The following is a 21528-nucleotide window of genomic DNA, read 5'->3' on the forward strand; positions in this document are numbered from 1 at the left end:
TTTTCCACTTTAAAATGGAAGGTGATGGGGGAGAAACAAGGAGAAAACCCAAGTCTATTACTTTTGGGAAAAAGTTTCTCAGAATAATGAAATGATAAAATAATGTGTGTGTGTGTGTGATAATTACAGGTAATCAATAATGTTATAGACATTAGCCAGCAGTGCCACATATTTCCAGCAACAGCATGCATACCTTGATTCCTGGAACCCAGATTCCCTTGCAATGAATTGGGAGGAAAAAATCTTTGGGTAAGACACAAACTTTCCTACAAATGTGCTGCTTCATTTAGCTCATATGCTTCAGCTGCTTAAAACACCTTATGTACATTAAAACAACAAACACACGACCTTATCTGGAAAACAAGGAAATCAGATATTCCTTGCCTTTAACTGATGCTTCTTTGTAAAAGAATCATGTATACTACAACAATGTAACATGATTTTGGAATGTCACATTATACTTACTTTACACAAGGTGAGAACAGCTCTTTACAGGGGCTGTTTTCAAGGTTTTCTTCTGTCTGCTGGACAAGATCTCGACTGACTTCTGCTACATAAACTGTGGACTAGAAAAAACAATGAAATTCAGTACTTCATAAAAGCACATTTCAGCCATTCAAATCTGGCACTCCAACCACATATAATGAGAGTATGAGCTATGTGCAACCTTTCCCAAAGCACACAGTCACCATTTTGTATGATGGGTACAATGTACATATTTTCCATACGCATAGAGTTTCAGTATGTGCAAATGTGTTCCATCAAAAATCATGTTCACTGAAAATGTATGCGCTTTCCTTGGAAAACACACACACTGCTCCATTCACAGAAGATGCATGGTGTCTGCTCCTACTATGCACAAGTGTGAGGAAAAGCCCCCTACTTTTCATACACCTGGACATCATGATCACCAGTGTGGTTGCCAGGGTGCCTGGAGATTCGACTCTCACACATCTGCTCTAAGAAGTGGACTTTGCTTACAGTTTCTAAGGCTTATATGGCAGCTTTGCATTCTACATCTCTGAAGAGTGTTAGCCAGAACTACAGACATGCTCCAGCTGCTCCTTGTGTGCCCAGTCTTGGCCACTGCAGTGGAAGAAGCCAGGCCACCATGTTTCCAGCCTATCTCCATGAACCAAAGGCTTAACAACAGCAGAATCCATCTTGCTTTCCTGATCCAAACATACCCTGCCAGGCTGGACTCATTCCTTCTTAGTGGGAAAGTCACACGTACACACCCTGAGACTGCAAGCAACTCATTTACCTCATGAATGGATTAATAGCTCCACTGTTGATCCTAATTGCTCAGCAATACCAGAACAATAAATCTTGCCCAGCAGAAGATGAGATAAGAGGAAGGACATATCCTGTCTTCATCAAGTCTTTTGTCTAACCCGGGTGGTACCTAGGCCATGTATTTGATTCCCTATTGTCACCTTCCCAGCTAATCCCATTTAACCTTAAGTATCCAGCCATTCCCATTCTCACCCCAGTCTAATACCTTGGAGCCGCCCCAGGCAGCATTGCAGCTTGGAAATTTCCAGCTTCACCAGACTAAGGTGAAGTTCATTGGTCAAAACTGGCATCCAATTAGGTGTCAGCAAGGGATGTCCAGCCTTCTTGGTCATCGCAGAGCCTCCCCCTGCTCCTCCCCGAGACCTCCCAGCACCTAAGGGGTCTAAGAGAGTCTATTTAACCTCTGACCCAACTCCACTCATGTGTGCTCTCTATTCAGCAACCCCCTTATCCCGCTGTATAGATCCATCCCCAATTCCTGATCAGTTTCGGGTCCATCCCCCATTCCCTCATTCGTCGCCATCGGAGTCTTCCTTGGAGTCTGCGAGAGGTAGTATTACCCTGTATGTCCATCCTTTTATGTTCCCCTATCGATCTCTCTATATTTCTTAGACCTGTGTGAATGTGTGATTGCTTTTGTACCTTGTGTGAAAGAACTATTATTCTAAATAAATTACAATTGGTTTTTATTAAATTAGAGTCCGTTATTGAGCATTGACTCTCTGATCGGTTGAGCCTGGTATACACAGATAATAAAAGATTCCTATTGGGCCAGCTGTCTCTCAATCTAATTCCCCAATCTCATTTTGAGAGCAGTTACCCTAACACAAGTGGAGCACCAGATTCTGAAAAGAACTAAAGAAAGACTTTTAAATGGGTCTCAACCAGCAGGTGGTGCTAAATGAGACAGCTAAAATTAATAAGATTTCATCAGACATTCTCAGAAGAATGAGATTATATGGTAAGCATTTTAATAAATCATTGCAATCCCTTAGGGTTGCCAACTCTGGGTTTAGAAATCCATTGAAATTTAAGGCTGGAGACTGGGAGGGTGGGGATTCAGGAGGGATCTCAGTAGAGCAGGGGCTCTCCAGATGTTTTTTGCCTACAACTCCCATTAGCCCCAGACATTGGCCATGCTGTAGGCAAAAAACATCTGGAGAGCTACCATTGGCCACCCCTGCAGTAGAGGATATATAATGCTATGTGGTTCACTTCCAAACAGCCATTTTCTCCAGGATAAGTGGAATAAATGTTTTAAATAAGTAAGTAATGAATAAATAAGTGATTTATCTAGTTGTAATTCGGGGAGATCTCCAGCACCCAACTGGAAGTTGGCAACCCTACAATCCATTAAAAATAGACTTTGTTTAAACAACCAATAATTTAATGGTTGATGCCTCAGGGAAGCAAGGTGAAAACATAAGAAAAGCTCCAGCAATGAAAAAGCTTCGTTAAATGCATTAATTCATTCACAGTCTTTCCTTTGGTCTCTTTGACATACACTGTTTCTCTAATTTAATCATGAACACAGTGTCAATAACACAAAAATTATTCTGCGCTCCACATTAGCAGAAATGTTAATATTAAATCATTCTGTAGTTTTCAGAACTGACTGCACATTTGAGAGAGCATGTGCTCAGAACAGGCTTTCAACTCCAGAAAGAATAAATCAGAACCAGATTCCAAAACCATTCGCAAAACTTCTGTTTTGAAATAATTTCAGAAAATCACCTGCTCACAGGTTGCTTTTATTTGTATCTTATTTCACAGAGTTGAGATTTACTGTGTATACCAGATGCATATGCAAGTCTTCAATTTCCCCTCTCTCCACTGAGGTCACATTGCTGCATTATACTGACTGAACAGTTTAGAAGCTGATCAAAGAACTCACATTGTTTGCCTGCATCATGCAGGATTTTCATTTTGGCTTTCTGAAGAACAGAGAGAATTGAGGATACCACAGAAGAGTAAGTAGCTCCCTGTACCAGTCATGTTGTCCTTTCCCACAGTAAGTTCATGAGAGACATAACCAGAGGTTAATTTTTTTTTAAAAAAATCCTTGTGACCTAATCTCTTATTTTTCATTTTCCTAAGCCAATCCGTGCATATTTAAAATATGTTTGGTAGTGTGAGTCAAGTCTCTTCAGAAAGCTGGTGTTTTCTTCCCAATGCATAAAAGGAAACATATGGATGGATTTGATCCAACAATGGAACACTGCAAACTATTTTACTAAACAATTTAACAGAAATAATTCTCACCCCCTCCCCCTTTCATGGAAAGCCCATTTATACAGCTATTGTATGTCTACAAAAACAAGCTGTGTAATTGTGTAGGCCTTGAAATCATTCACAAGTAGCAGCCTAGGGCCAGAGAACTCTTTCCAAGGAGTGCAATCAGCATAACTAACCTTGCAGATATTTTATAGTCCCAACGAGCGTTCTGTGTGCATTAAAGACCGGCATTAGTCATTCTTCTCACTTTTGTTTGAGGCTGTGTATGCCAGAATGTTATTAAATTGCCAACACTGGCACTTTCTTTTTCAAAGCTGTTTGACATGTGTTCAGATCTAATTAATTAAAATAACTTTTTTTTTCCTTTGGCAAACCAGGTCAACTCTGTATAATACATGATAAGCAACCATAGTCCATGGTCTCCAGCACACTTCAGGGTTGAACTGGGGCCTACATCTGTACCAACTAGGGATGCCAGCCTCCAGATGGGACCTGGGGATCTCCCAGAATTACACCTAATCTCCAGACTACAGAGATTAGTTCCCCTGAAGAAAATGGATGCTTTGGAGGGTGGTCTCTTTCCTCCCCAAGCTCCATCCCTAAATCCCCAACCTGGATCTGGAAACCCCACCCCACCATTCCTTGCTGGTGGCCAGGTGGCCCTATTACCAGCCAAGATGAATTTTTGTAATTATTTTGCACAACATAACTTTTAAGAGTTTCTTGTGCAGCAAGGCACTGCTAGACTTGGCACACTACATCTCCTTCCTTTCCATAAGAAAGTCGCATTAATACCATGAAGAATTTTGGTTGAATGGAAAATAGGGAATAACATGGAACAATCAGATGGCACAATCTCACAGACAGCTCAGTTGTAATCTTCCTGTCTGTTTGTCACATGAATATAAGTATACTGGTGTGGGACATCTCATTTGACTATGCTTGCCAACCCTCAGTTTTGCAGGCTCCTTCCTGCTGTCAGCCAGCTGGCCAGTGGGGGGAAGTCCCACCCCAACAGCCACCATGTGTCTTTAAACCTTGGCAGCTTTAAAAGAACCCAGCAAACTGTTTGTATTTTGCACTCTGTGAGTGCCTTTAAATCTCAGCAGGAGGAAGCTGCATGGGTGGGGTGAGCAAGTAGAGCCACCTGCCTGGTGAGTGTGTGAACCATGAGAGAAAGGAAGAGAAACCAGTAAAGCCCCTCTGTTTGTTTTGTATTGATTTCAGAAGTCTTGTGTGCAGTGAAATGGAGTTAACTAGAACCTGATGATGGTATGGAGCAAAACTCCACCCTTAGTCTGCTCTTCTGTCATTTAATTGTTAGCCTGAAGAAGTTGATTGAAATATAGCAAATGGTTACATTCAGCAACTCCTGTGAGTAAATTGCCTTAGTGAGATCACAAAATAGTGTGTTTACTTTCATTTAGTGGAAATGCAGCTGTTGAAGGACAAAGGAAGGAACATTGTAGCTGTATTTTTATTTACTTTAAGGAATGAGAAAGTCTCCTGGCTCCACCCCCAAGGTCTCCAGGCTCCACTTCAAAGTAATTAGATATTTTCTGAGTTGGACATGGCGACCCTACATCTGATTAGCTCAGGCCAAATATTTACCTTTACCAAGTATCTTATGAGGCATTTGATTTCTCACATAGTGCTTAATGTGACTGCACTTTGCCCTAATTTTCCCCTGCTCAACTTCATTCTACCAAAAGATCATAATGGAAGCTGTAGCATTTATTTTTGTCATATTATTCTCTGCTCTTTTTTCCTGCGACACAATATCAACCCACCCCACCCCATGCTTTGGGGGCTGGGGGGCTGGGAAATAAATGTTTCATGAGACTGGCTTCATTTCTTCTTCTGGGAAGGTTCAAAGTAAGAAGTAATGGATTATAACTAAGAATTCATAAAGAATATCTTCTGTATTATACCTCCAAAATTTGACTTAGAGGATAAAGGATGATGGGAAATTCTAACCCCCCTCTCCATGACTTAACTTTTGTGCCAAGATCTCCAGGGGACTTGCTCTGGTCATCAGCACTGGCAGTTCCTGCCTGCTACAGAAATGGATACTATCAGACACTGGCTGTTTAACTGACTGTTCATGTTTCAAAAGGCAGGGATACATTACCAAGCACCCAAATTCCTTCTCTGAACATACCAGGGATTACTCCAATCTTTAGAGCTATCTTGCTTTCAACTAGGCAGGGAATCACTTCTCTAACTAGAAGATCTATCCCTTTTCCTGGCCCAAATGGGGGCCTTCACTGATCCACCCACTCCTCCTTGTCAACCTTCCCAGTACTCAGTAAGTATGAAACTGTTTTCAATCAGAGCTAAACTCTCATCAGTCAGAGTTAAACTTTTCATAGACAGGGCTAAACTCTTTTCAGCAGTCAGTTTCCAAGTCTTTCTTATCAGCTGACACTAACCAATCAAATTTATCACTAACTTATCAGCTGTCACTAACCAATCAAATTCCTTTGAGCGCCTATCACCCAAGGCTCTCTGACTCTGTGAGGCATTAAACCTTCACAGTCCATTACATGTTTATAAAGCACTCATGACCTTTCAAAGCGCAGTCCACTACACATATACCTACTTATAATTTAACATTTAACATCCAAAGCCCTGTACAAGAAGTCAGAGAAGAACCTATTTGTGGAGACAGTTATTGCCTTCCCTTGATTCTCCCTTTCCTGCTTGGTCCATCTGTATTTCATTGAGAAGGTGGGTTGGGTTGGCATGAACTCTGAGCTCAGCAGGAACAGGAGCTCTTTGGAAAGACAATACAATGAATTTTCTGTACATTATGTACAGAATCTCATTATCCCCCTTCCTAGGCATTCATCATTTCTGTTATGCTTGCATTCCACAAGGCAATGAAACATACATGGGGAACTGTTTTTTAAAGGTACACGCTAGTTAAAAGAAATTGGAGACATTTCATAAAACAGTTGTAAGTTGGTTTGTTTTTAAGAAGCAAGTATCTACAGTGATGTTCTGGCACTGATGAAACTTGACACAAGATTTTAGGTTAATGATCCACATTGCTTCAAGTCTGACTCCAGGACTGTATCACAGCCACAAGAGTTATAACCCTGACAAACTACCTTCAGAACATTCCAGCTCCTGCTCCAAGCATTTCCAATATTGCACGCTTTAAGAAATGGCTTCCATATGTTCTTGTGCTTCCACTAACGCCCAACTTTAAGAGAACTGTGAAGAATAAATATGCCTTTTCAGCCAAGTGGCCTAGATTATGTACCAGTGCTCTGGCACTGTTAGATGTTTAAATAAATCAGAACTCTCTGTATGTAGAGTTACACATATTGGAAAAAAGGAGCATACAGAACACAATTAATTAGTAGTTCTGGATAACTGGAGTTTAACCTGAAGGTTAAAGACTTCTCTGGATGATGTACTGCCACTTGGACTCTTAGGATCAATATCAGAAGGTCATTTCTGTGGAATGTTCTGTTTTTAGGCTGACTGCAGCCCTTGTCAGTTCATATCTATCATAACACAGCAAATGAGCTAAGGTTTAGATTGGATTTCAACACAATGTTGGCCAGTCTTATTACATTAATGACATTTTAATGCGAGAGGAAGAAGACCATGCAAAGTATCTTTTTCCTCATTGCCTCATTTTACATTGGCTGTTTTCTTACCATAAAACCATAACCAGTTTTTGAATGCGTACGTAAGTACATAAGAGAAGCCATGTTGAATCATGCCAATGGCTCATCCAGTCCAACACTCTGTGTCACACAGTGGCCAAAAAAATTATATATACACACACACACACACACACATATACACACTGTAGCTAATAGCCACTGATGGACCTCTGTTCCATATTTTTATCTAACCCCCTCTTGAAGCTGTCTATGCTTGTAGCTGCCACCACCTCCTGTGGCAGTGAATTCCACATGTTAATCACCCTTTGGGTGAAGAAGTACTTCCTTTTATCCGTTTTAACCTGACTGCTCAGCAATTTCATTGAATGCCCACGAGTTCTTGTATTGTGAGAAAGGGAGAACAGTACTTCTTTCTCTACTTTCTCCATCCCATGCACTATCTTGTAAACCTCTATCATGTCACCCCGCAATCGACGTTTCTCCAAGGTAAAGAGCCCCAAGCATTTTAACTTTTCTTCATAGGGAAAGTATTCCAACCCTTTAATCATTCTAGTTGCCCTTTTCTGGACTTTTTCCAATGCTATAATATCCTTTTTGAGGTGCGGTGACCAGAATTGTACACAGTATTCCACCGTGGACCATTGTGCCATATTATCCCATCTAATAGCCAAATATTCTGTAAGGGCTAAACAGGAATTATGTGCTGTTTTTTTAGGCTTAAAAGGGGCTTTTGATACAGTAGATAGGAACCTCCTATGGTCCAAACTTGTTCAGCTTAATATTGATAAAAAGACTTCTTTTAATCATCAAAAAATTTACACTTCTAATACTTGCCAAATCAAATGATACCTCGCTAACCAGCTAACCTCCGAGATTCCCATTGATAAAGGTGTTAAGCAAGGTTGCATTTTAGCCCCCTCCTTGTTCAACCTTTTTCTTTATGACCTAGCTGAGCACCTAACAGATTCAGACTGTCATAGCCCCAAACTCAGAGCTATCCATGTCCCTTTATTACTTTATGTGGATGACAGTGTGCTTTTATCCTGTTCCAGAGTAGGTCTAAGGTGGTTGTTGTCCTGATGTGCAGCTTTCCTTGCGAACAATAAGCTCCAGCTGAACTATGAGAAATCTAAAATTGTAATCTTCTCCAGGAGAAGGAGCTCCTTTAGCTGGTCCATCGTGGGGAAAAGGATAGAACAACTTAAGCATTTTAAATATTTAGGCATTAATTTTCCAAATAATGCGTCTTGGTAGGCACATTGTAACCATGCTATGAAAACTGCCAATGTTAGCGTGTTGGCCATAGCACGGTTTTTCTATGGCAAAGGCAATCAATTTGTGCCAGCAGCCATAAAGATCTTTAAGACCAAAGTGATTCCACAATTACTTTATGGTATCCCAATCTGGATCCATGCTTTTGACCAATCCATTGAATGGATCCAATTGAAATTCCTGCGGAAAGTCTCAGGCTCGCCGAACTGCGTTTCATATACAGTAATATGCTTGGAAATTGGCATGTCTCTATTGACGACCAGAGCTTGGCTTGCTACTGTCAACTTCTGGCTCCGTCTACACTATATCTCTGAACCTGAGAACTTTTTCCACCATATGCTCTCTGAATATAAATTCTCCACCTGGTCAGAGTATATTGCAGGGAAAATCAAGTATTTGGGCCTATCTCTGGAATCATTGTCCATGCTGTCGTTTTTGGCAGCATTTTACCAAATTAAAAGTAGACTTTTGGGCACTGAACACCAGGAATTATATAGTCTGGCCAATAAAACTTGTTCCCCACTGTGTTTTGAGATTTCTCTCACCAGAGAAAATGGCTTCATACTTTTCCCTTTTATTGACACCCCAGCACCGAAGAGCTTTCTCTCTTGTTAGATGTAATGCTCTGCCCTCTGCCATGCTTCTTGGCAGATTTAACAAGACAACCTACTCTCTTAGATTCTGTTCTTGTGACCACACATCCGTTGAAACAGTCCCTCACATCTTGCTCCACTGCTATATTCACAGTTTCGTAACTCACTTCTGCGTCCCATTTTAGAGAAATCAGGAGACTGCTCGGATGCCTTAAAAGTCTGTAGGCTCCTGAGTGGTTTCTCCCCGAAAGACACTGAGATAGTAGCCAAGTTCATTTTTCTGGCCACCATGATACGCCAAAGGATTTTGTAACCATAGTTTAAACTGGTAACGGAGTTTCTAAATTTTAACTGTATCTTTTGTATTTTATGGGTCATTTTTATTCTGTATAACTTGGTAACCCTCTTACTCTGTATAACTGATTTCTTTTATGCCAATAAAGGCTGCTGCTGAACTAGTACCTTCTTTCTTGTTTTGGCTCCTTTTCATGACATACAGCCAGATTCCTCCCAAGGTTCTGATTTTGCATTGCAGAACAGGTACACTTGCCAGATATAGTTTTGCCAACTCATCTCCCAAAACCTGAATTTTCTTGCATGGCTGGAGAGAGTGACACAAATCCCCTGCCTTGGCAATTTAAGGATGGAACAGGAGGTAAAGTCCTATTTGCCTGTGGCTGAGACCTACCATTATTTCCAAGTCTGAGAGGAGAAAATACATCAGTGTGCTTATGAAAGGGTCTATAGTATCTAGGCGCACTAATCTTTGTTTTTGTTTGTATTATTCAGTTGTGATTTAACAGGTTATGCCTAAGCAGCACAGTTCATCAGTGAAAAACAAGAGTTTTTATTTTATTGCTGGCATCATTCATTTTAAGCACCACACACACACACACACACACAAAAAGCACTCATCTTTGATGTGCAAACTCTTGGTTCATGGTAACTCCACAAGTCTTGTGATGAAAGGATATATGTAATGTGCATCAATTTCTTTTTACTGAAAATAGTGGGAAGCAAATAGCCACCATTACAGAGGCATCATTGATCTCTGAACTTGAGATGGCCTCAACACAACTTGGATGAAATTATCCATTGTTCACATTTCATTTATATTTCTCTCTTCCTCCTACACATTTATTTAGCACCAAGCTCATAGTAAGTCCCTTCATCAGTCAAAGTCTATTTAAACACTATTCCCAACAATTCAGTCCTTCCTCTTCAACTCAACCCAGGAAGCTATTTTTATTTTTATTTTTTTGCAGCAGTTGCATCTCTGACATATTACTAGGCTGCACAGTTAATAATGGCACAAGAAGCTGTTAAAGACAGACTATGAGCTAAAATAAACATGGAGTACCTGCAAAAACCCAGCAGGCTATGTTGAGTTCACTGATTGTATGTTGAAACAATTACATGACAGTTTTTTGCTTCCTTATCTATATTGTTACTTTTGCTGAAGGGGATATGGACAAATGTGATTCATTTATTTTCATTTACACATTTTTATCCCACCTTTCTGACCTCACAAGGGACACCAAAGTGTCAAACAATTTAAAACATATATGATAAAATCACATTCTAAAAACATTAAAATCACCCCCCCCAGCACACATCATTACAACAACGGGCTTAAAATTAATACAAAGACATAAAAATAGTGATTAATACATTGGTCAGGAAGGAGGGAACACTGAGAGAATGCCAAACAAAACAAGTGTTCACCCACTGGCAGAAGACAGCAACAGAAGAAGAAAGTCTAATTTCCCTGGGCAAAGAGTTCCTGAGTTTGGTGCCAAGACCAAGGTCCTTTCTCAGACTGCCACCCGCCTAGCCTCAGAAAGCTGAGACACATGAATCAGGGCCTTCAAAGATCACTATAGTGGTTAGGCAGGTTCATAAGGAAGTAGGCAGTCCTTCGGATATGCTGGTCGCAAACCATAAAGGACTTTTAATGTCAGCCCCAGCACTTTGAACTGATCCTGGAAGCAAACTGGGGGCCAGTATAGATAGGTCAAGGCTGAAGTGATATGGTCCCTACAACTCACTACGGTCAACATCGGCTGCAGCATTCTGCACCAATGGAAGTTTCCAAACATCTCTCAAGATGTGACCGCAAATTATGAAAGAAGAGTGGGAAGAGACTGACAATGAAATGTTATCATTTGGTGTGACAAGGCAAGGTCCAACAGGGCTATTGCATCTGGTAGTATCCCTGTGTTTTAAACCCTGACAATCCATATTTAAAAACATAATTTCCACAATTTCACAACCACAAAAAATATACATTACACTACTACAATTATGCATATAGCATTATGCATACAACATAGACCACAATGTCAAATATGAAGTCTGCAGGCCAAATCAAGCCCCCCAGAGGGTTCCTATCAAGCCCCCAAGCAAGCTGTTGTCTGCTTCCTTCTCCCTCTCTCCTGCTTCGCAGTGCTTGCTCAATCGTACAGGAACTACAGAGCAAAACCTCCTTTTTCTCCATTGACTGAGGCTTGTCCCTTGGGGAGAAAAGGAGGGAGGGGAGAGCTTGCTTTGCCAGGTTCTCTCCATAGCACAGCCAAGCTACTGAGCCAAACCTCTCTTCCTTCTATTGGCTGAGGCTCCTCCCCCTCCTGGTCCCCTGGGGAAGAAAGAAAATATCCAGGGCTTCCTGCCCAGATTATATATCCAGGGCTTCTTGCCCAGATTCCATGGGAGAAACATAAAAAAATAAACAAGTGCTAACGATTTAAGCATTTATTTTAAAAAATCTTTAATTGTGTTTGTCTGTGTTCTTTATATTTGCTACCTGGAATTATATTTTATGACACACATGGCCCAACCCAACAAGGTGTCATTTATGTCAGATCCAGCCCTCATAACAAATGAATTTGACACCCCTGATAGACTATCATCTTACATAAGCATAAACATAGACAATCATCTATGATAATTGCATCATCTATTATACCTAATTCTTACATACACTACAATGCTACAGTAATTTATTTATTACAATTGTCAATCAGAGCTTACTTGTTTGCATATGATTTATTTATATATGCTCTAATTTTTCACTTCTATTCAGTTTTATTCTATCTTTTCTTCATTTCTAACATTTCATTATTACAAACATCTATTGTCTGACTCTCTCTTTCTCATTCTTCACTTTAACGATTTGGTCCTAATTTTCAGTTATATAATGAAAGAATATATTCAGTTTTCCTTGGAATTCTGAAACCCTGAAAGTCCACTTTCATAGTTAGACAGTTAAGAATACTATTCAGAAAAATCCTGGAACATTTGGAGTGATAAACAGTCAGAAAAACCTGAATATTCTTTCCCATAAATAGCTGACCTCATGCAGCATCTCAAGCCATAAACACTGTTCTGCTGCTAGGAGATGGGAGGTTAGATTATGATGTGTTGTTTTAAATGTCATTTGTATTAAATCAGCACGTTATGCTTCAGTTGTAGAAAGCATTGTGGGGTCAAACTAGCCTAAAATCTCATTGAGAAATAGTTCATTCACTGGACAAAGGGTCATGTTGTAATTCTTTCCAATATGCTTCTAGAGCTGACTCCAGCTGTTTATGTTCTCAAATGGGGGCAGCTGACATCCACATATAAACAATTTGTAAATTCTCTCAATGGAAAAATGCTTTGATGAGAAAAAAAACCAGCCTAGGTACTATAGGAATCCTTATGAAAATTCCTTAAAAGACTCTCAAAGTGGCACATGAACTGAACATCTAGAACATCTGGGAAGGTTCCCAGAGAGGCAGAACTTTGTTAGGTTCTAGGCATAAACTGATGCCTAGTGACTGCTGAGAGCTGTTGATAGGCTAGGACGATTTTCTAAGGGCAGTCAAAGTAGTTTCAGCTTTGTTGTTCTGGTCTTTCAGATACCACCAGCACCAGGCTGTTTTCCCTAATCTCTTGTCACAGCCATTTTGTTGAGAAAAGTTAAATACTGGGAATTGGTGGGAAGTAGGCCTACTGCAAAACCCTTAGAATTCAGTACATCCTTCTTGGGCTTGCCTGTGTCCCTCTCTACCCTCTTTTCCATTCCATCATTAGCCACAGAAGCTTCCTTAATGCAGGACCTTCCTTTGCTACTCTTCAGACAACAGAGGTTAGAGTTGGGTTACAGTTAGAGTTGGGTTATATTGTGCCCTTACACTAGCACTGGGATCCTTGACTCCAATATCCACTTAATCCTTTTTACCTCTGATTCTCCTATTTATCCTGATTGTTTCACTTATTTTGATACATATGCCAGCTAGTTTGATAAATGACTTTGGGCTAGCCAAGACAATTTGTTTCAGAACTATACCACTAAAATGGAACAGTACACAGGCAAGTTTTTTGGGGGGTGGGGAATCTGCTTTATAATTTCATATTATTATTCCAAATGTAGAACAAGAGTAATAGAATGTCTTATCTGGATTTGTTGGATCTAATGGTTGTGTTACATTGAATTCATACTGCACAAACAGCATGCATTGTGACTAGAAGGCCAGAAAGAGGTTTAAAATGTTTCTTGTGTTTCACAATGAATTTATATCTGATCAGTGCTCGTCTTTTAGTCCATTACAATTTACAGCTGTCTTCTAGAACACTGCAAACTATTTGAACAGCACAGAAATCCATCTTTCTGACCTTTGGAACATACCTAGATTAAGTCCTATTTAAAACCTAGTTAAATAAAGTGAAAAGCTTCAGCTGACTGCAATCCTTGTATGCACACTTACCAGGAAGAAAGTCTAACACAGTAGGGCTATTTTTTTGAATAAGCATAAAGGATGTACCATATGTGTTAGCTTCATCACTGGTTGCTAGAAATCTTAATATTTTTGCCAGGGTTCATAAAATGCAATTGCTCCCAAATTATTACAACCAGAGAAAGCAAAATCTCCACTGAATAACCACACAACACTTTCCCTCTTTATTTCTCTTTAGTAGCAAATGCATGGTCCAGCAGACATGTGAGAAGCAGTTTCCATCCAGTCACAGGAGACCTGGGTCTAACACAAAGCTAAGCAAGATATCATTATTAAATGTTGCTTAACTCTACATAAATTAAAATAGGGGCTTTTTGTGTGTATTCAGTCATACCTGAAATATTTTATTAAAATTCATATAAAGCTTCAGAAAAAAATGAAATTATCATATTCTTATCTCATTTCCATAATTCATCTTCAAATGACAGCAATTACCATAATTCTAGGTTTATATCTGGCCATCATGGCTTAGTGAATGCTGAAAACATCAGGCATGGAAAAATTACGGAAACTATGGAAGTGAGTAGAGCATTTAAACCACTGATCAAAAAGTAATTGTAGGCTCTGAAATTTATTGTGTTACTTGACTACCTCAAAACCTTAGAATTACTTGCAGCTGTCAGTATTCACATTTTAAATATTTACTGTACATGGTTATGCACATTTCAAGTTTTCAGAAAAAGTAGGCAACTGGAATGTTTCCAATAACATCCCTCAGATTATCTGCTTGTTGTAACTGTTGTTCAAAACACCAAGGTGGAGTATAGAGCCCTGAGAAAGGAAATGTGAGAAAAGTACTTCTGGCTTATTTTTAAATAGTATTTTACTCACTTTTTATATATGAGCTTCTGAGTGTGGTGGTTGTGAGTGACACACAAGCAAAATAACCACCTACCGTATTTTTCGCTCCATAAAACGCACCTGAGCATAAGACGCACCTAGTTTTTAGAGCCGTTTGTGTGAATTTAGAGGCATTTGTGTGAATTTTTTGCAGTATTCGCTCCTTAAGACGCACACACTTTTCCCTCCACTTTTTTGGGGGGGAAAAGTGAGTCTTATGGTGCAAAAAATACAGTAAGTTAAATTGACTGACCAAACCATCCAGTAGAGGTAAATGAACAATTTGAAAACCAAAGTAAGAATGATAATTATTGACAGCTTTACTTATGAGGTTCATACCAGATAACATATCTGAAAATATTTAAATGCTCAGAAATAAGATAACAGCATTTCAAGATCTAAAGCAATTCATATGCCTGTAAACTGGCCCAAGGACACCCAGCAACCTTCTGTGAGAGTGAGGATTTGAACCTAGGTTTCTCAGACCCTAGTCTGACACTTTAATCACTGTATCACATGAAGCTGCCTTATACTGAATCAGAGCCTCACGGTCCATCAAAGTCAGTATTGTCTACTCAGACTGGCCACGTATCACACTGGCTCTGATTTGAAGCAGAGGGCTGAAGGTGCCATGCTGGTATTCTTTGCCTACTACTGATTGTCTTTCACCACACATAGATGAAATCTAGTCCTTGCTTACTAAGTGCCTGGACACCTGCATGCCTCCTCCCCCTACTTATATTCCACTCTTCTCTCCAACAGGGACTCAAAGCAACTTTCAACATCATTCTCCCTCCCTCTACTTCATCCTCACAACCACCAGCCTGTGAAGTAGGCTGGGAGACCCATGGACCCAAAGGCTAACAGAGTTTCCATGGCAGACTGGGGATTCTCTCAGATCCCAGACCAACACTATTCCATAGTGCCTATGGATGAAGATACACTCAGGCTTGAATCCTGACAAAACAGAGATGATGATGGCCTGAGAGATCCCTGCATGCCTGTTCTGGAAGGTCCTCTATGAAGAAGGAGGTATGCAGGAGGTGCTCTTCAACTGAGTTATGTGCCTAGAACCTCAGGTAGTGGATATGGCAAAGAATGTCCTAAGACAGTCTTAAGCTGTCTATGCCCTTTCCTTATAGGAAGAATTTATAGCACAGTCCTCCATATCTTATTTATTTATTTGATTTCTATCCTGCTTTATCCCAAAAAATGGGCTCAGGGTGGCTCACAACAAATATAATATAAATAAACTAGCAAAAACATATAATAAGAACCAAGTTTAAACAAAATCAGAACAATCTGGACAGGATGGCAACAAACAAAGACAACAACTACAGAGCAATCCATGCAGAATGCTGGTCAGATAATGTGCTTCTGTAAGCAAGGGAGGCTGAGATGGATTGAACGTCCGCCACCTCATTCAAAGGACTGGCAGAACAACTGTTTTACAGGCCCTCTGGAACTGTAACAAGTCCCACAGGGCCTTGATTCTCACCTGGGGCCAGGACAGAAAAAGCCCTGGCCCTGGCTGAAACTAAGCGGATTTCTTTTAAGCCAAGAACTACCTGTGGGTGTTGATCAGCAGAGTGCAAAGCTCTCTAGGGCACATATTGGGAGAGACATTCCCATGGGTATTCTGGTCCCAGGCCGCATAGGACTTTAAAGGTCAATACCATACCCTTAAATACAAATGAGTATACTATAGCAGATCAAAAAGCATCTATGTAGAGCAGAAAAGAGAAAGCAAGGAATGGAAATGATGCAGCTTGGAAAAAATTTGGAACTAATCTCAATTTTTCCTACTCTTGCTAAATTTTGGCCCAACCCTGGCATTGACTGTGGAACTGATTAGCTTTACGGAAAGCCTGGATTCTAATAAAGACCCAGGTTTGCCTCTGGCCTTTCTTTACACCTTGCAACAGGCCAAACAAAACTGTTGCTTTCCTGGTTTCCAAACTTGGCTTATTCCACTCTGATTGGCAGCTGAATTATATATAAAAAAATCAGCTTCAGAAAGTTTTAGATAACTGTTGTTAAATATGACTTTTAAAAACATATCCTGTCCTTAGCAAAAACATAGCAATGCAAGTTTAACACTATAAAATATTATTTCAAAACTGAGTTCATTCAAACCACTTAACGCATCTATTTAGCAATGATTCACCCACCCAGCTAATTTTGCCATCATTAGAAGCAATTTCAATGTTAATAGTTTGGGAAAAAAATCACAGCTTATCTTCCTCGGCTATGTAAACTCATGAGAATCCCTTCCCCCAAGGATACCACTGAAGGTTGTATGACCCACATAACCACATCAGCCCAATGGAAGCATTTATCAGTACACACTGGCCTTCTGCCTCATTTTTATAATTTATAACAGGGCACTTGGTGAGGGTGACAGGGCTCCTACAGAAGATTTCCTAGAACACAACAGCATTCTAGTAGGATCTCAGGCCTTAGTAGAGCTCTTCCCCTGAAGGTAGCACCATAGCCTCAAGATACAACAAAAAGGGAAAGATGCCAGCTTGAACATGCACCGTGTTTTGCTTAGTGGCCAGCAAAGACCATAAAAGAAAACATGGTAGGGATGTTAGCCTCCAGGTTTATATTTCCAGACTACAGAGATCAATTTCACTGGAGAAAATGGATATTTTGGAGGATGGACTCAATAGCATTGTACCCCACAGAGGTCCCCATCCCTCCATCACCATATCTCTAGGAGTTTCCCAACCCTACCCCACATCCCCCACTGGTAGCCAGGGAGGTCCTGATATCCCTAGAGAGAAGTGTTTCAGACTTTCAGCTTTCAATGAACCAGAGCAAAGCACTTTGGGAAACAGAGAATGGCTGAATTCTAGGAACCACCTGGAAGCAATAACATTTAACTGAATTTCATCATAATTACACATCTTATCCTTGCACTCACAGAACTTAACAGAATTTTATCCCAAATAAGGGCTCACAGATTGCAACAAAATAAATAATTATTGTATGGCATTGTGTGTAGAATAGCCAGAAGATCCTAAGATTGTTTGACAGCCAGAGGTTCTAGCTCTTTTAGTGTTATGCATCGCTAGGTGGGAAGCTAGACTTGTTTTTTAGGCAAGAGCTGTTTCAGAGACGATTTGCCACTGCCTGCCTTCGCATCATGACCCTGGTATTCCTTGGAGGTTGCCCTTCCAAATGCTAGCCAAGGCTGCCCCTACTTAACTTCTGAGATCTGACAAGATCAGGCTATCCAAGTCAGGGCTAAATTGCAACCATAGGATAGAAAGCCTATGACCATTCTAGAAATATGAGCCTCCAGGTGGGACCTGGGGATCCCCTGGGATTACAGCTCATCTCCAGAGATCAGCTCCTCTGAAGAAAACAGATGCTTGGAGATTGGACTCTATGGCATTATATCCCAGTGAGGCGCTCTGCCCTCCCCAGGCTCCACCCCCATATCTCCATAAGTTTCCTAACCTGGAGGAGCTGGCTGCCCTAACCCAGTGACCAGGTGGGACCTGGGAACCCTAGGCCATTCAATAGCATCTACAGAAGTCAATAAAGACCCTGATGCTAGCTAAATACAACTTGATGCTTGCAGCCTGCAGCAATGCTGCTAGGCTGCATTAGCAAGCTTTGCCTCCCTGGGAAGGAAGGGAGGATCTACAGCCCATTTTGGTGTGTATTTGAGGGGGCGGGGCCAGGCCATTGTAACAGCCAGATCTCTGCTCCCTGCTTCAGTCCCAGATGATGATTGATTGGCCCTCCTGCCCACCCTGTTTGTTATGTAAGCGATTGCTGGTCATCTCTTGTTTGGGAGGCCGGGTACGAATTTTTTGCTCCCTAGCTGATTGGCAGTTGCTGGGATGTGGTTTTTTGCCTACCCTACATAGCAAAACAGTGGATTGTGGATTTGGCTATCAGGAGGCTATCAGGTCACTTTAGTTTGGCAGGTTTTTCTGGGTTTAGGGTACTATGTGGCTAGAGGAGGACCATGAAGCATCCCCCTTTTGGGGAATTAGGGGTCTGGCATGATCAACCTTGGAGTTTGATGACCCGGAGTGGGGAGAATGCAGATTGTCCTGGAGGCTTGACTAGAGGGTGCCTTCCATTGAGACGTGCGTCTGGTGGTTGGACTCTCTGGGGCGTGCCTCCCTGCTGGGCCAGCCTGGTGGGAGCTGTGTCACACTGGGGGCTGGATCTCTCACCCGCGAATGGCAGGGGAGTGGTCTGTTGAGACCCCTAGCCCTGACCAGGCCGCAGTTTGGGTGCCCTTGCCGTTTTATTATGATGATTAATAAAGTGGCCCATTATTTATACCAATGCATTGTGTCCGACTCTTCATTCCGACTTGGGGGCAAATGCTGGATAGGACTAACGAGATTCATGTTCTAGAAGTTAATAAGTGAAACTGTTCTAGGGGAAAAAAAGGGTCAGCTTTGAAGAAGTTAAGTAATGCTAAAGCAAACCACCAGCTTGGGTTTACTTTCTCCAGTGCCTCAAAATTCCCCACTAAAAAGCTGACCTTCTTTATAAATAAATGCTACAATTATTTGACCCATTCAAGTCATAGCATTCATAACACGAGCCATTAGAGGTGCATAGAGGGGGACGATGTTTACTGTGGGAAATGATACACTATTACAGTGGCTCAATCTGTTTTCCCTCAGCTCTGACTGCTGGGACAAACAACAGCTGTGCTAGAATATTTAAACTGTGATGCTCTGGATTTTGAATTGAGTCCAGCTTCAGCCTGATTAAATGATATTAGTTTAATTTACATGGAGAGGCTTGGCAGGCAGGTCAAGTGCTTCTCTGCATGTAGCTTTCTTATTGTTGCAATAAGATTCCTTTCAATATGGAATTAGAAAAGACGCATTCTATAGCTCAAGAAAACATAATATTCCTCAAACCCACAGAAAAAACAACTTTCCCCAGGAAGTGAAAGTGTGGAACCCACATGAATTCAGGGAAGAAAACCACATGATCTATCTGCCAAAGGAAAGCTGCCCTCTTTTGGTCAAACTACATGTTACATACAAGCATGTGTCCTGGCAGTCCAGTGACTTATTTCGAAACAAAAAAGACCACTTCAGGCAAATATAATTGAAAATGAAGATACAGTGGCTTCCACTTCCTCCTTACTCTAAATCATGCCAAGAGATTTCCCCCCCCCCCACACACACACAAACACCCCATCCCCCTGAGTGTACAAACAACATCAATCACTGGGTGAGATCCAGACACCTTTTCCACTCAGTTCTACTGTTACCCCTTGTTACTACAGCCCCCTCTCACATGAGTTTTGTCCATGCAGATCCCATGATCCCCCACACAGCCTTTTTAGTAGTCAAAGCAGACTCCCTCCTTTTTCTCTAATGAAAAAGCTGATTGGCCCCCATTACGTGACAAGCAGGTGATCTCAATCCAATGTTTCCCAAAATAACAAGAATGTAGAGGTGGAGTGAGACTTAACTCTTTCACACTCACTAATGCCTACGTGCGATGCTCCCTCATAACTCATCTTTTTTTCACTGGAGTTCATTTCAAGTTGCAAAGCACTGATGTGGGATGAAAATATCTAAAATGGCCATGGAGTCACTTGTAGTGAATGGAGAACTGAGCATAGCTCTCCTTCTACACTGAGTCTCCGCATGCAAGTCCCTAGCTTCCACATAAGCTTTACAAAGGAAACCGGGGCCCTTTTCACATTACTGTTTTAAACCGAATGTTATTAATTGTTGGCACAATTATGAGTAAAGTGATACAGGGACAGGGGTTTCAAACAGCAAATTTCCTTCCACATCTTTGAAGTGCTATGGTAATGTCAAACAGTGCCACTTTGTTGCTATATGATCTTCCTCTGACTTTTAAAATGGAGTCAAGGCATCTCTGTAGTGCCGCTATAACACTGAAGTGCTGTATTGGTTGAGCGCTATAGTACTCAACTTGGAACATTAAAAAAAAGTCAGAGGAAAACTGTACAGTGAAAAAGGGTGGGGGGAAGTGGTATTGTAGGAAGCGCTATGGACATTTTAAACAGCACACCACAGCAATTCAGAAATACAATGAAGGGGTAGAAAATGGAAGAAAGCAGGTTCCCTCAAAAGTGGTTCAACCCTGCTTTGCTTACCCAACACAAGCAGATTTGTATGAACAGGTAAATAAATCCCACTAACAGCCAATTACTAAAACGGGTCTGTCTGAAATGACAGAAAAAATTAGCAATCAGTTACTAAAACAAAATACAAAGGCAGTTTGCAGGGTTGGATCTTGGGGGGACAGAAGGGGGGGCAACAAAGGCTCTGCAGATCAGTGGGCCCTTGAACACCCCACCTTCTCCTACGGGCACAGCACCCCCAGTCTTCCTCCTCCCCACAGGCACCTACCCCTTTTCTCTTTCCTGAGAAAGTGGGGGCGGTGCAGTGGCTTGTGCTCCATCCTTGGAGCTGAGGACAGAGCAAATGCTGCCATGCCGCCCTCCCCTCTCCTTCCTGGGTCTGGCAGGCGCCTGTGGGAGAACTGGGGGTGCTGCGACCATGGGGGGTGGGGGGCATCCCACACTATTTTTTGAGTGGGAGCACCATTTTTTAGTTTTGCCCCCACTAAACAAATAGGTAGATCTGGTCCTACCAGTTTGGATAGAGCCAATGGCTCATGTTTCCATCATAATGGCTAGTTTTGCTCTTTGGAGTGCTAATATGCTTTTTCAACCATTGTTTCCATACATCAACACTGCTGAATTCACTAATCATATAATTCCTTCCAGTTCATGTTCTTTTTACCCAGGACTGGCCCTAGGGTGCATGGCGCCCTAAGCAGACTTGTGGCCCACTGCCCCCCTCCACAGCACCCTGCCGCCCCCCTCTGCCACACCTCCTC

At 41.3% G+C, this 21528-nt stretch overlaps 1 protein-coding gene across 2 annotated transcripts in view; it reads right to left on the bottom strand.

Annotated features, from left to right (window-relative positions):
- GRK5 (G protein-coupled receptor kinase 5) overlaps positions 1-21528 on the bottom strand; it is a 252071-nt gene that overhangs the window by 56022 nt on the left and 174521 nt on the right. For both annotated transcript variants that reach the window (XM_060241527.1, XM_060241528.1), the window contains one exon: positions 466-566. In XM_060241527.1, the coding sequence (XP_060097510.1) occupies positions 466-566 (101 nt within the window). Of the gene's footprint in view, positions 1-465; positions 567-21528 lie in introns of those variants that run through there.

Source organism: Heteronotia binoei, chromosome 6, assembly GCF_032191835.1.
Source record: "Heteronotia binoei isolate CCM8104 ecotype False Entrance Well chromosome 6, APGP_CSIRO_Hbin_v1, whole genome shotgun sequence".
NCBI lineage: Eukaryota > Metazoa > Chordata > Lepidosauria > Squamata > Gekkonidae > Heteronotia > Heteronotia binoei.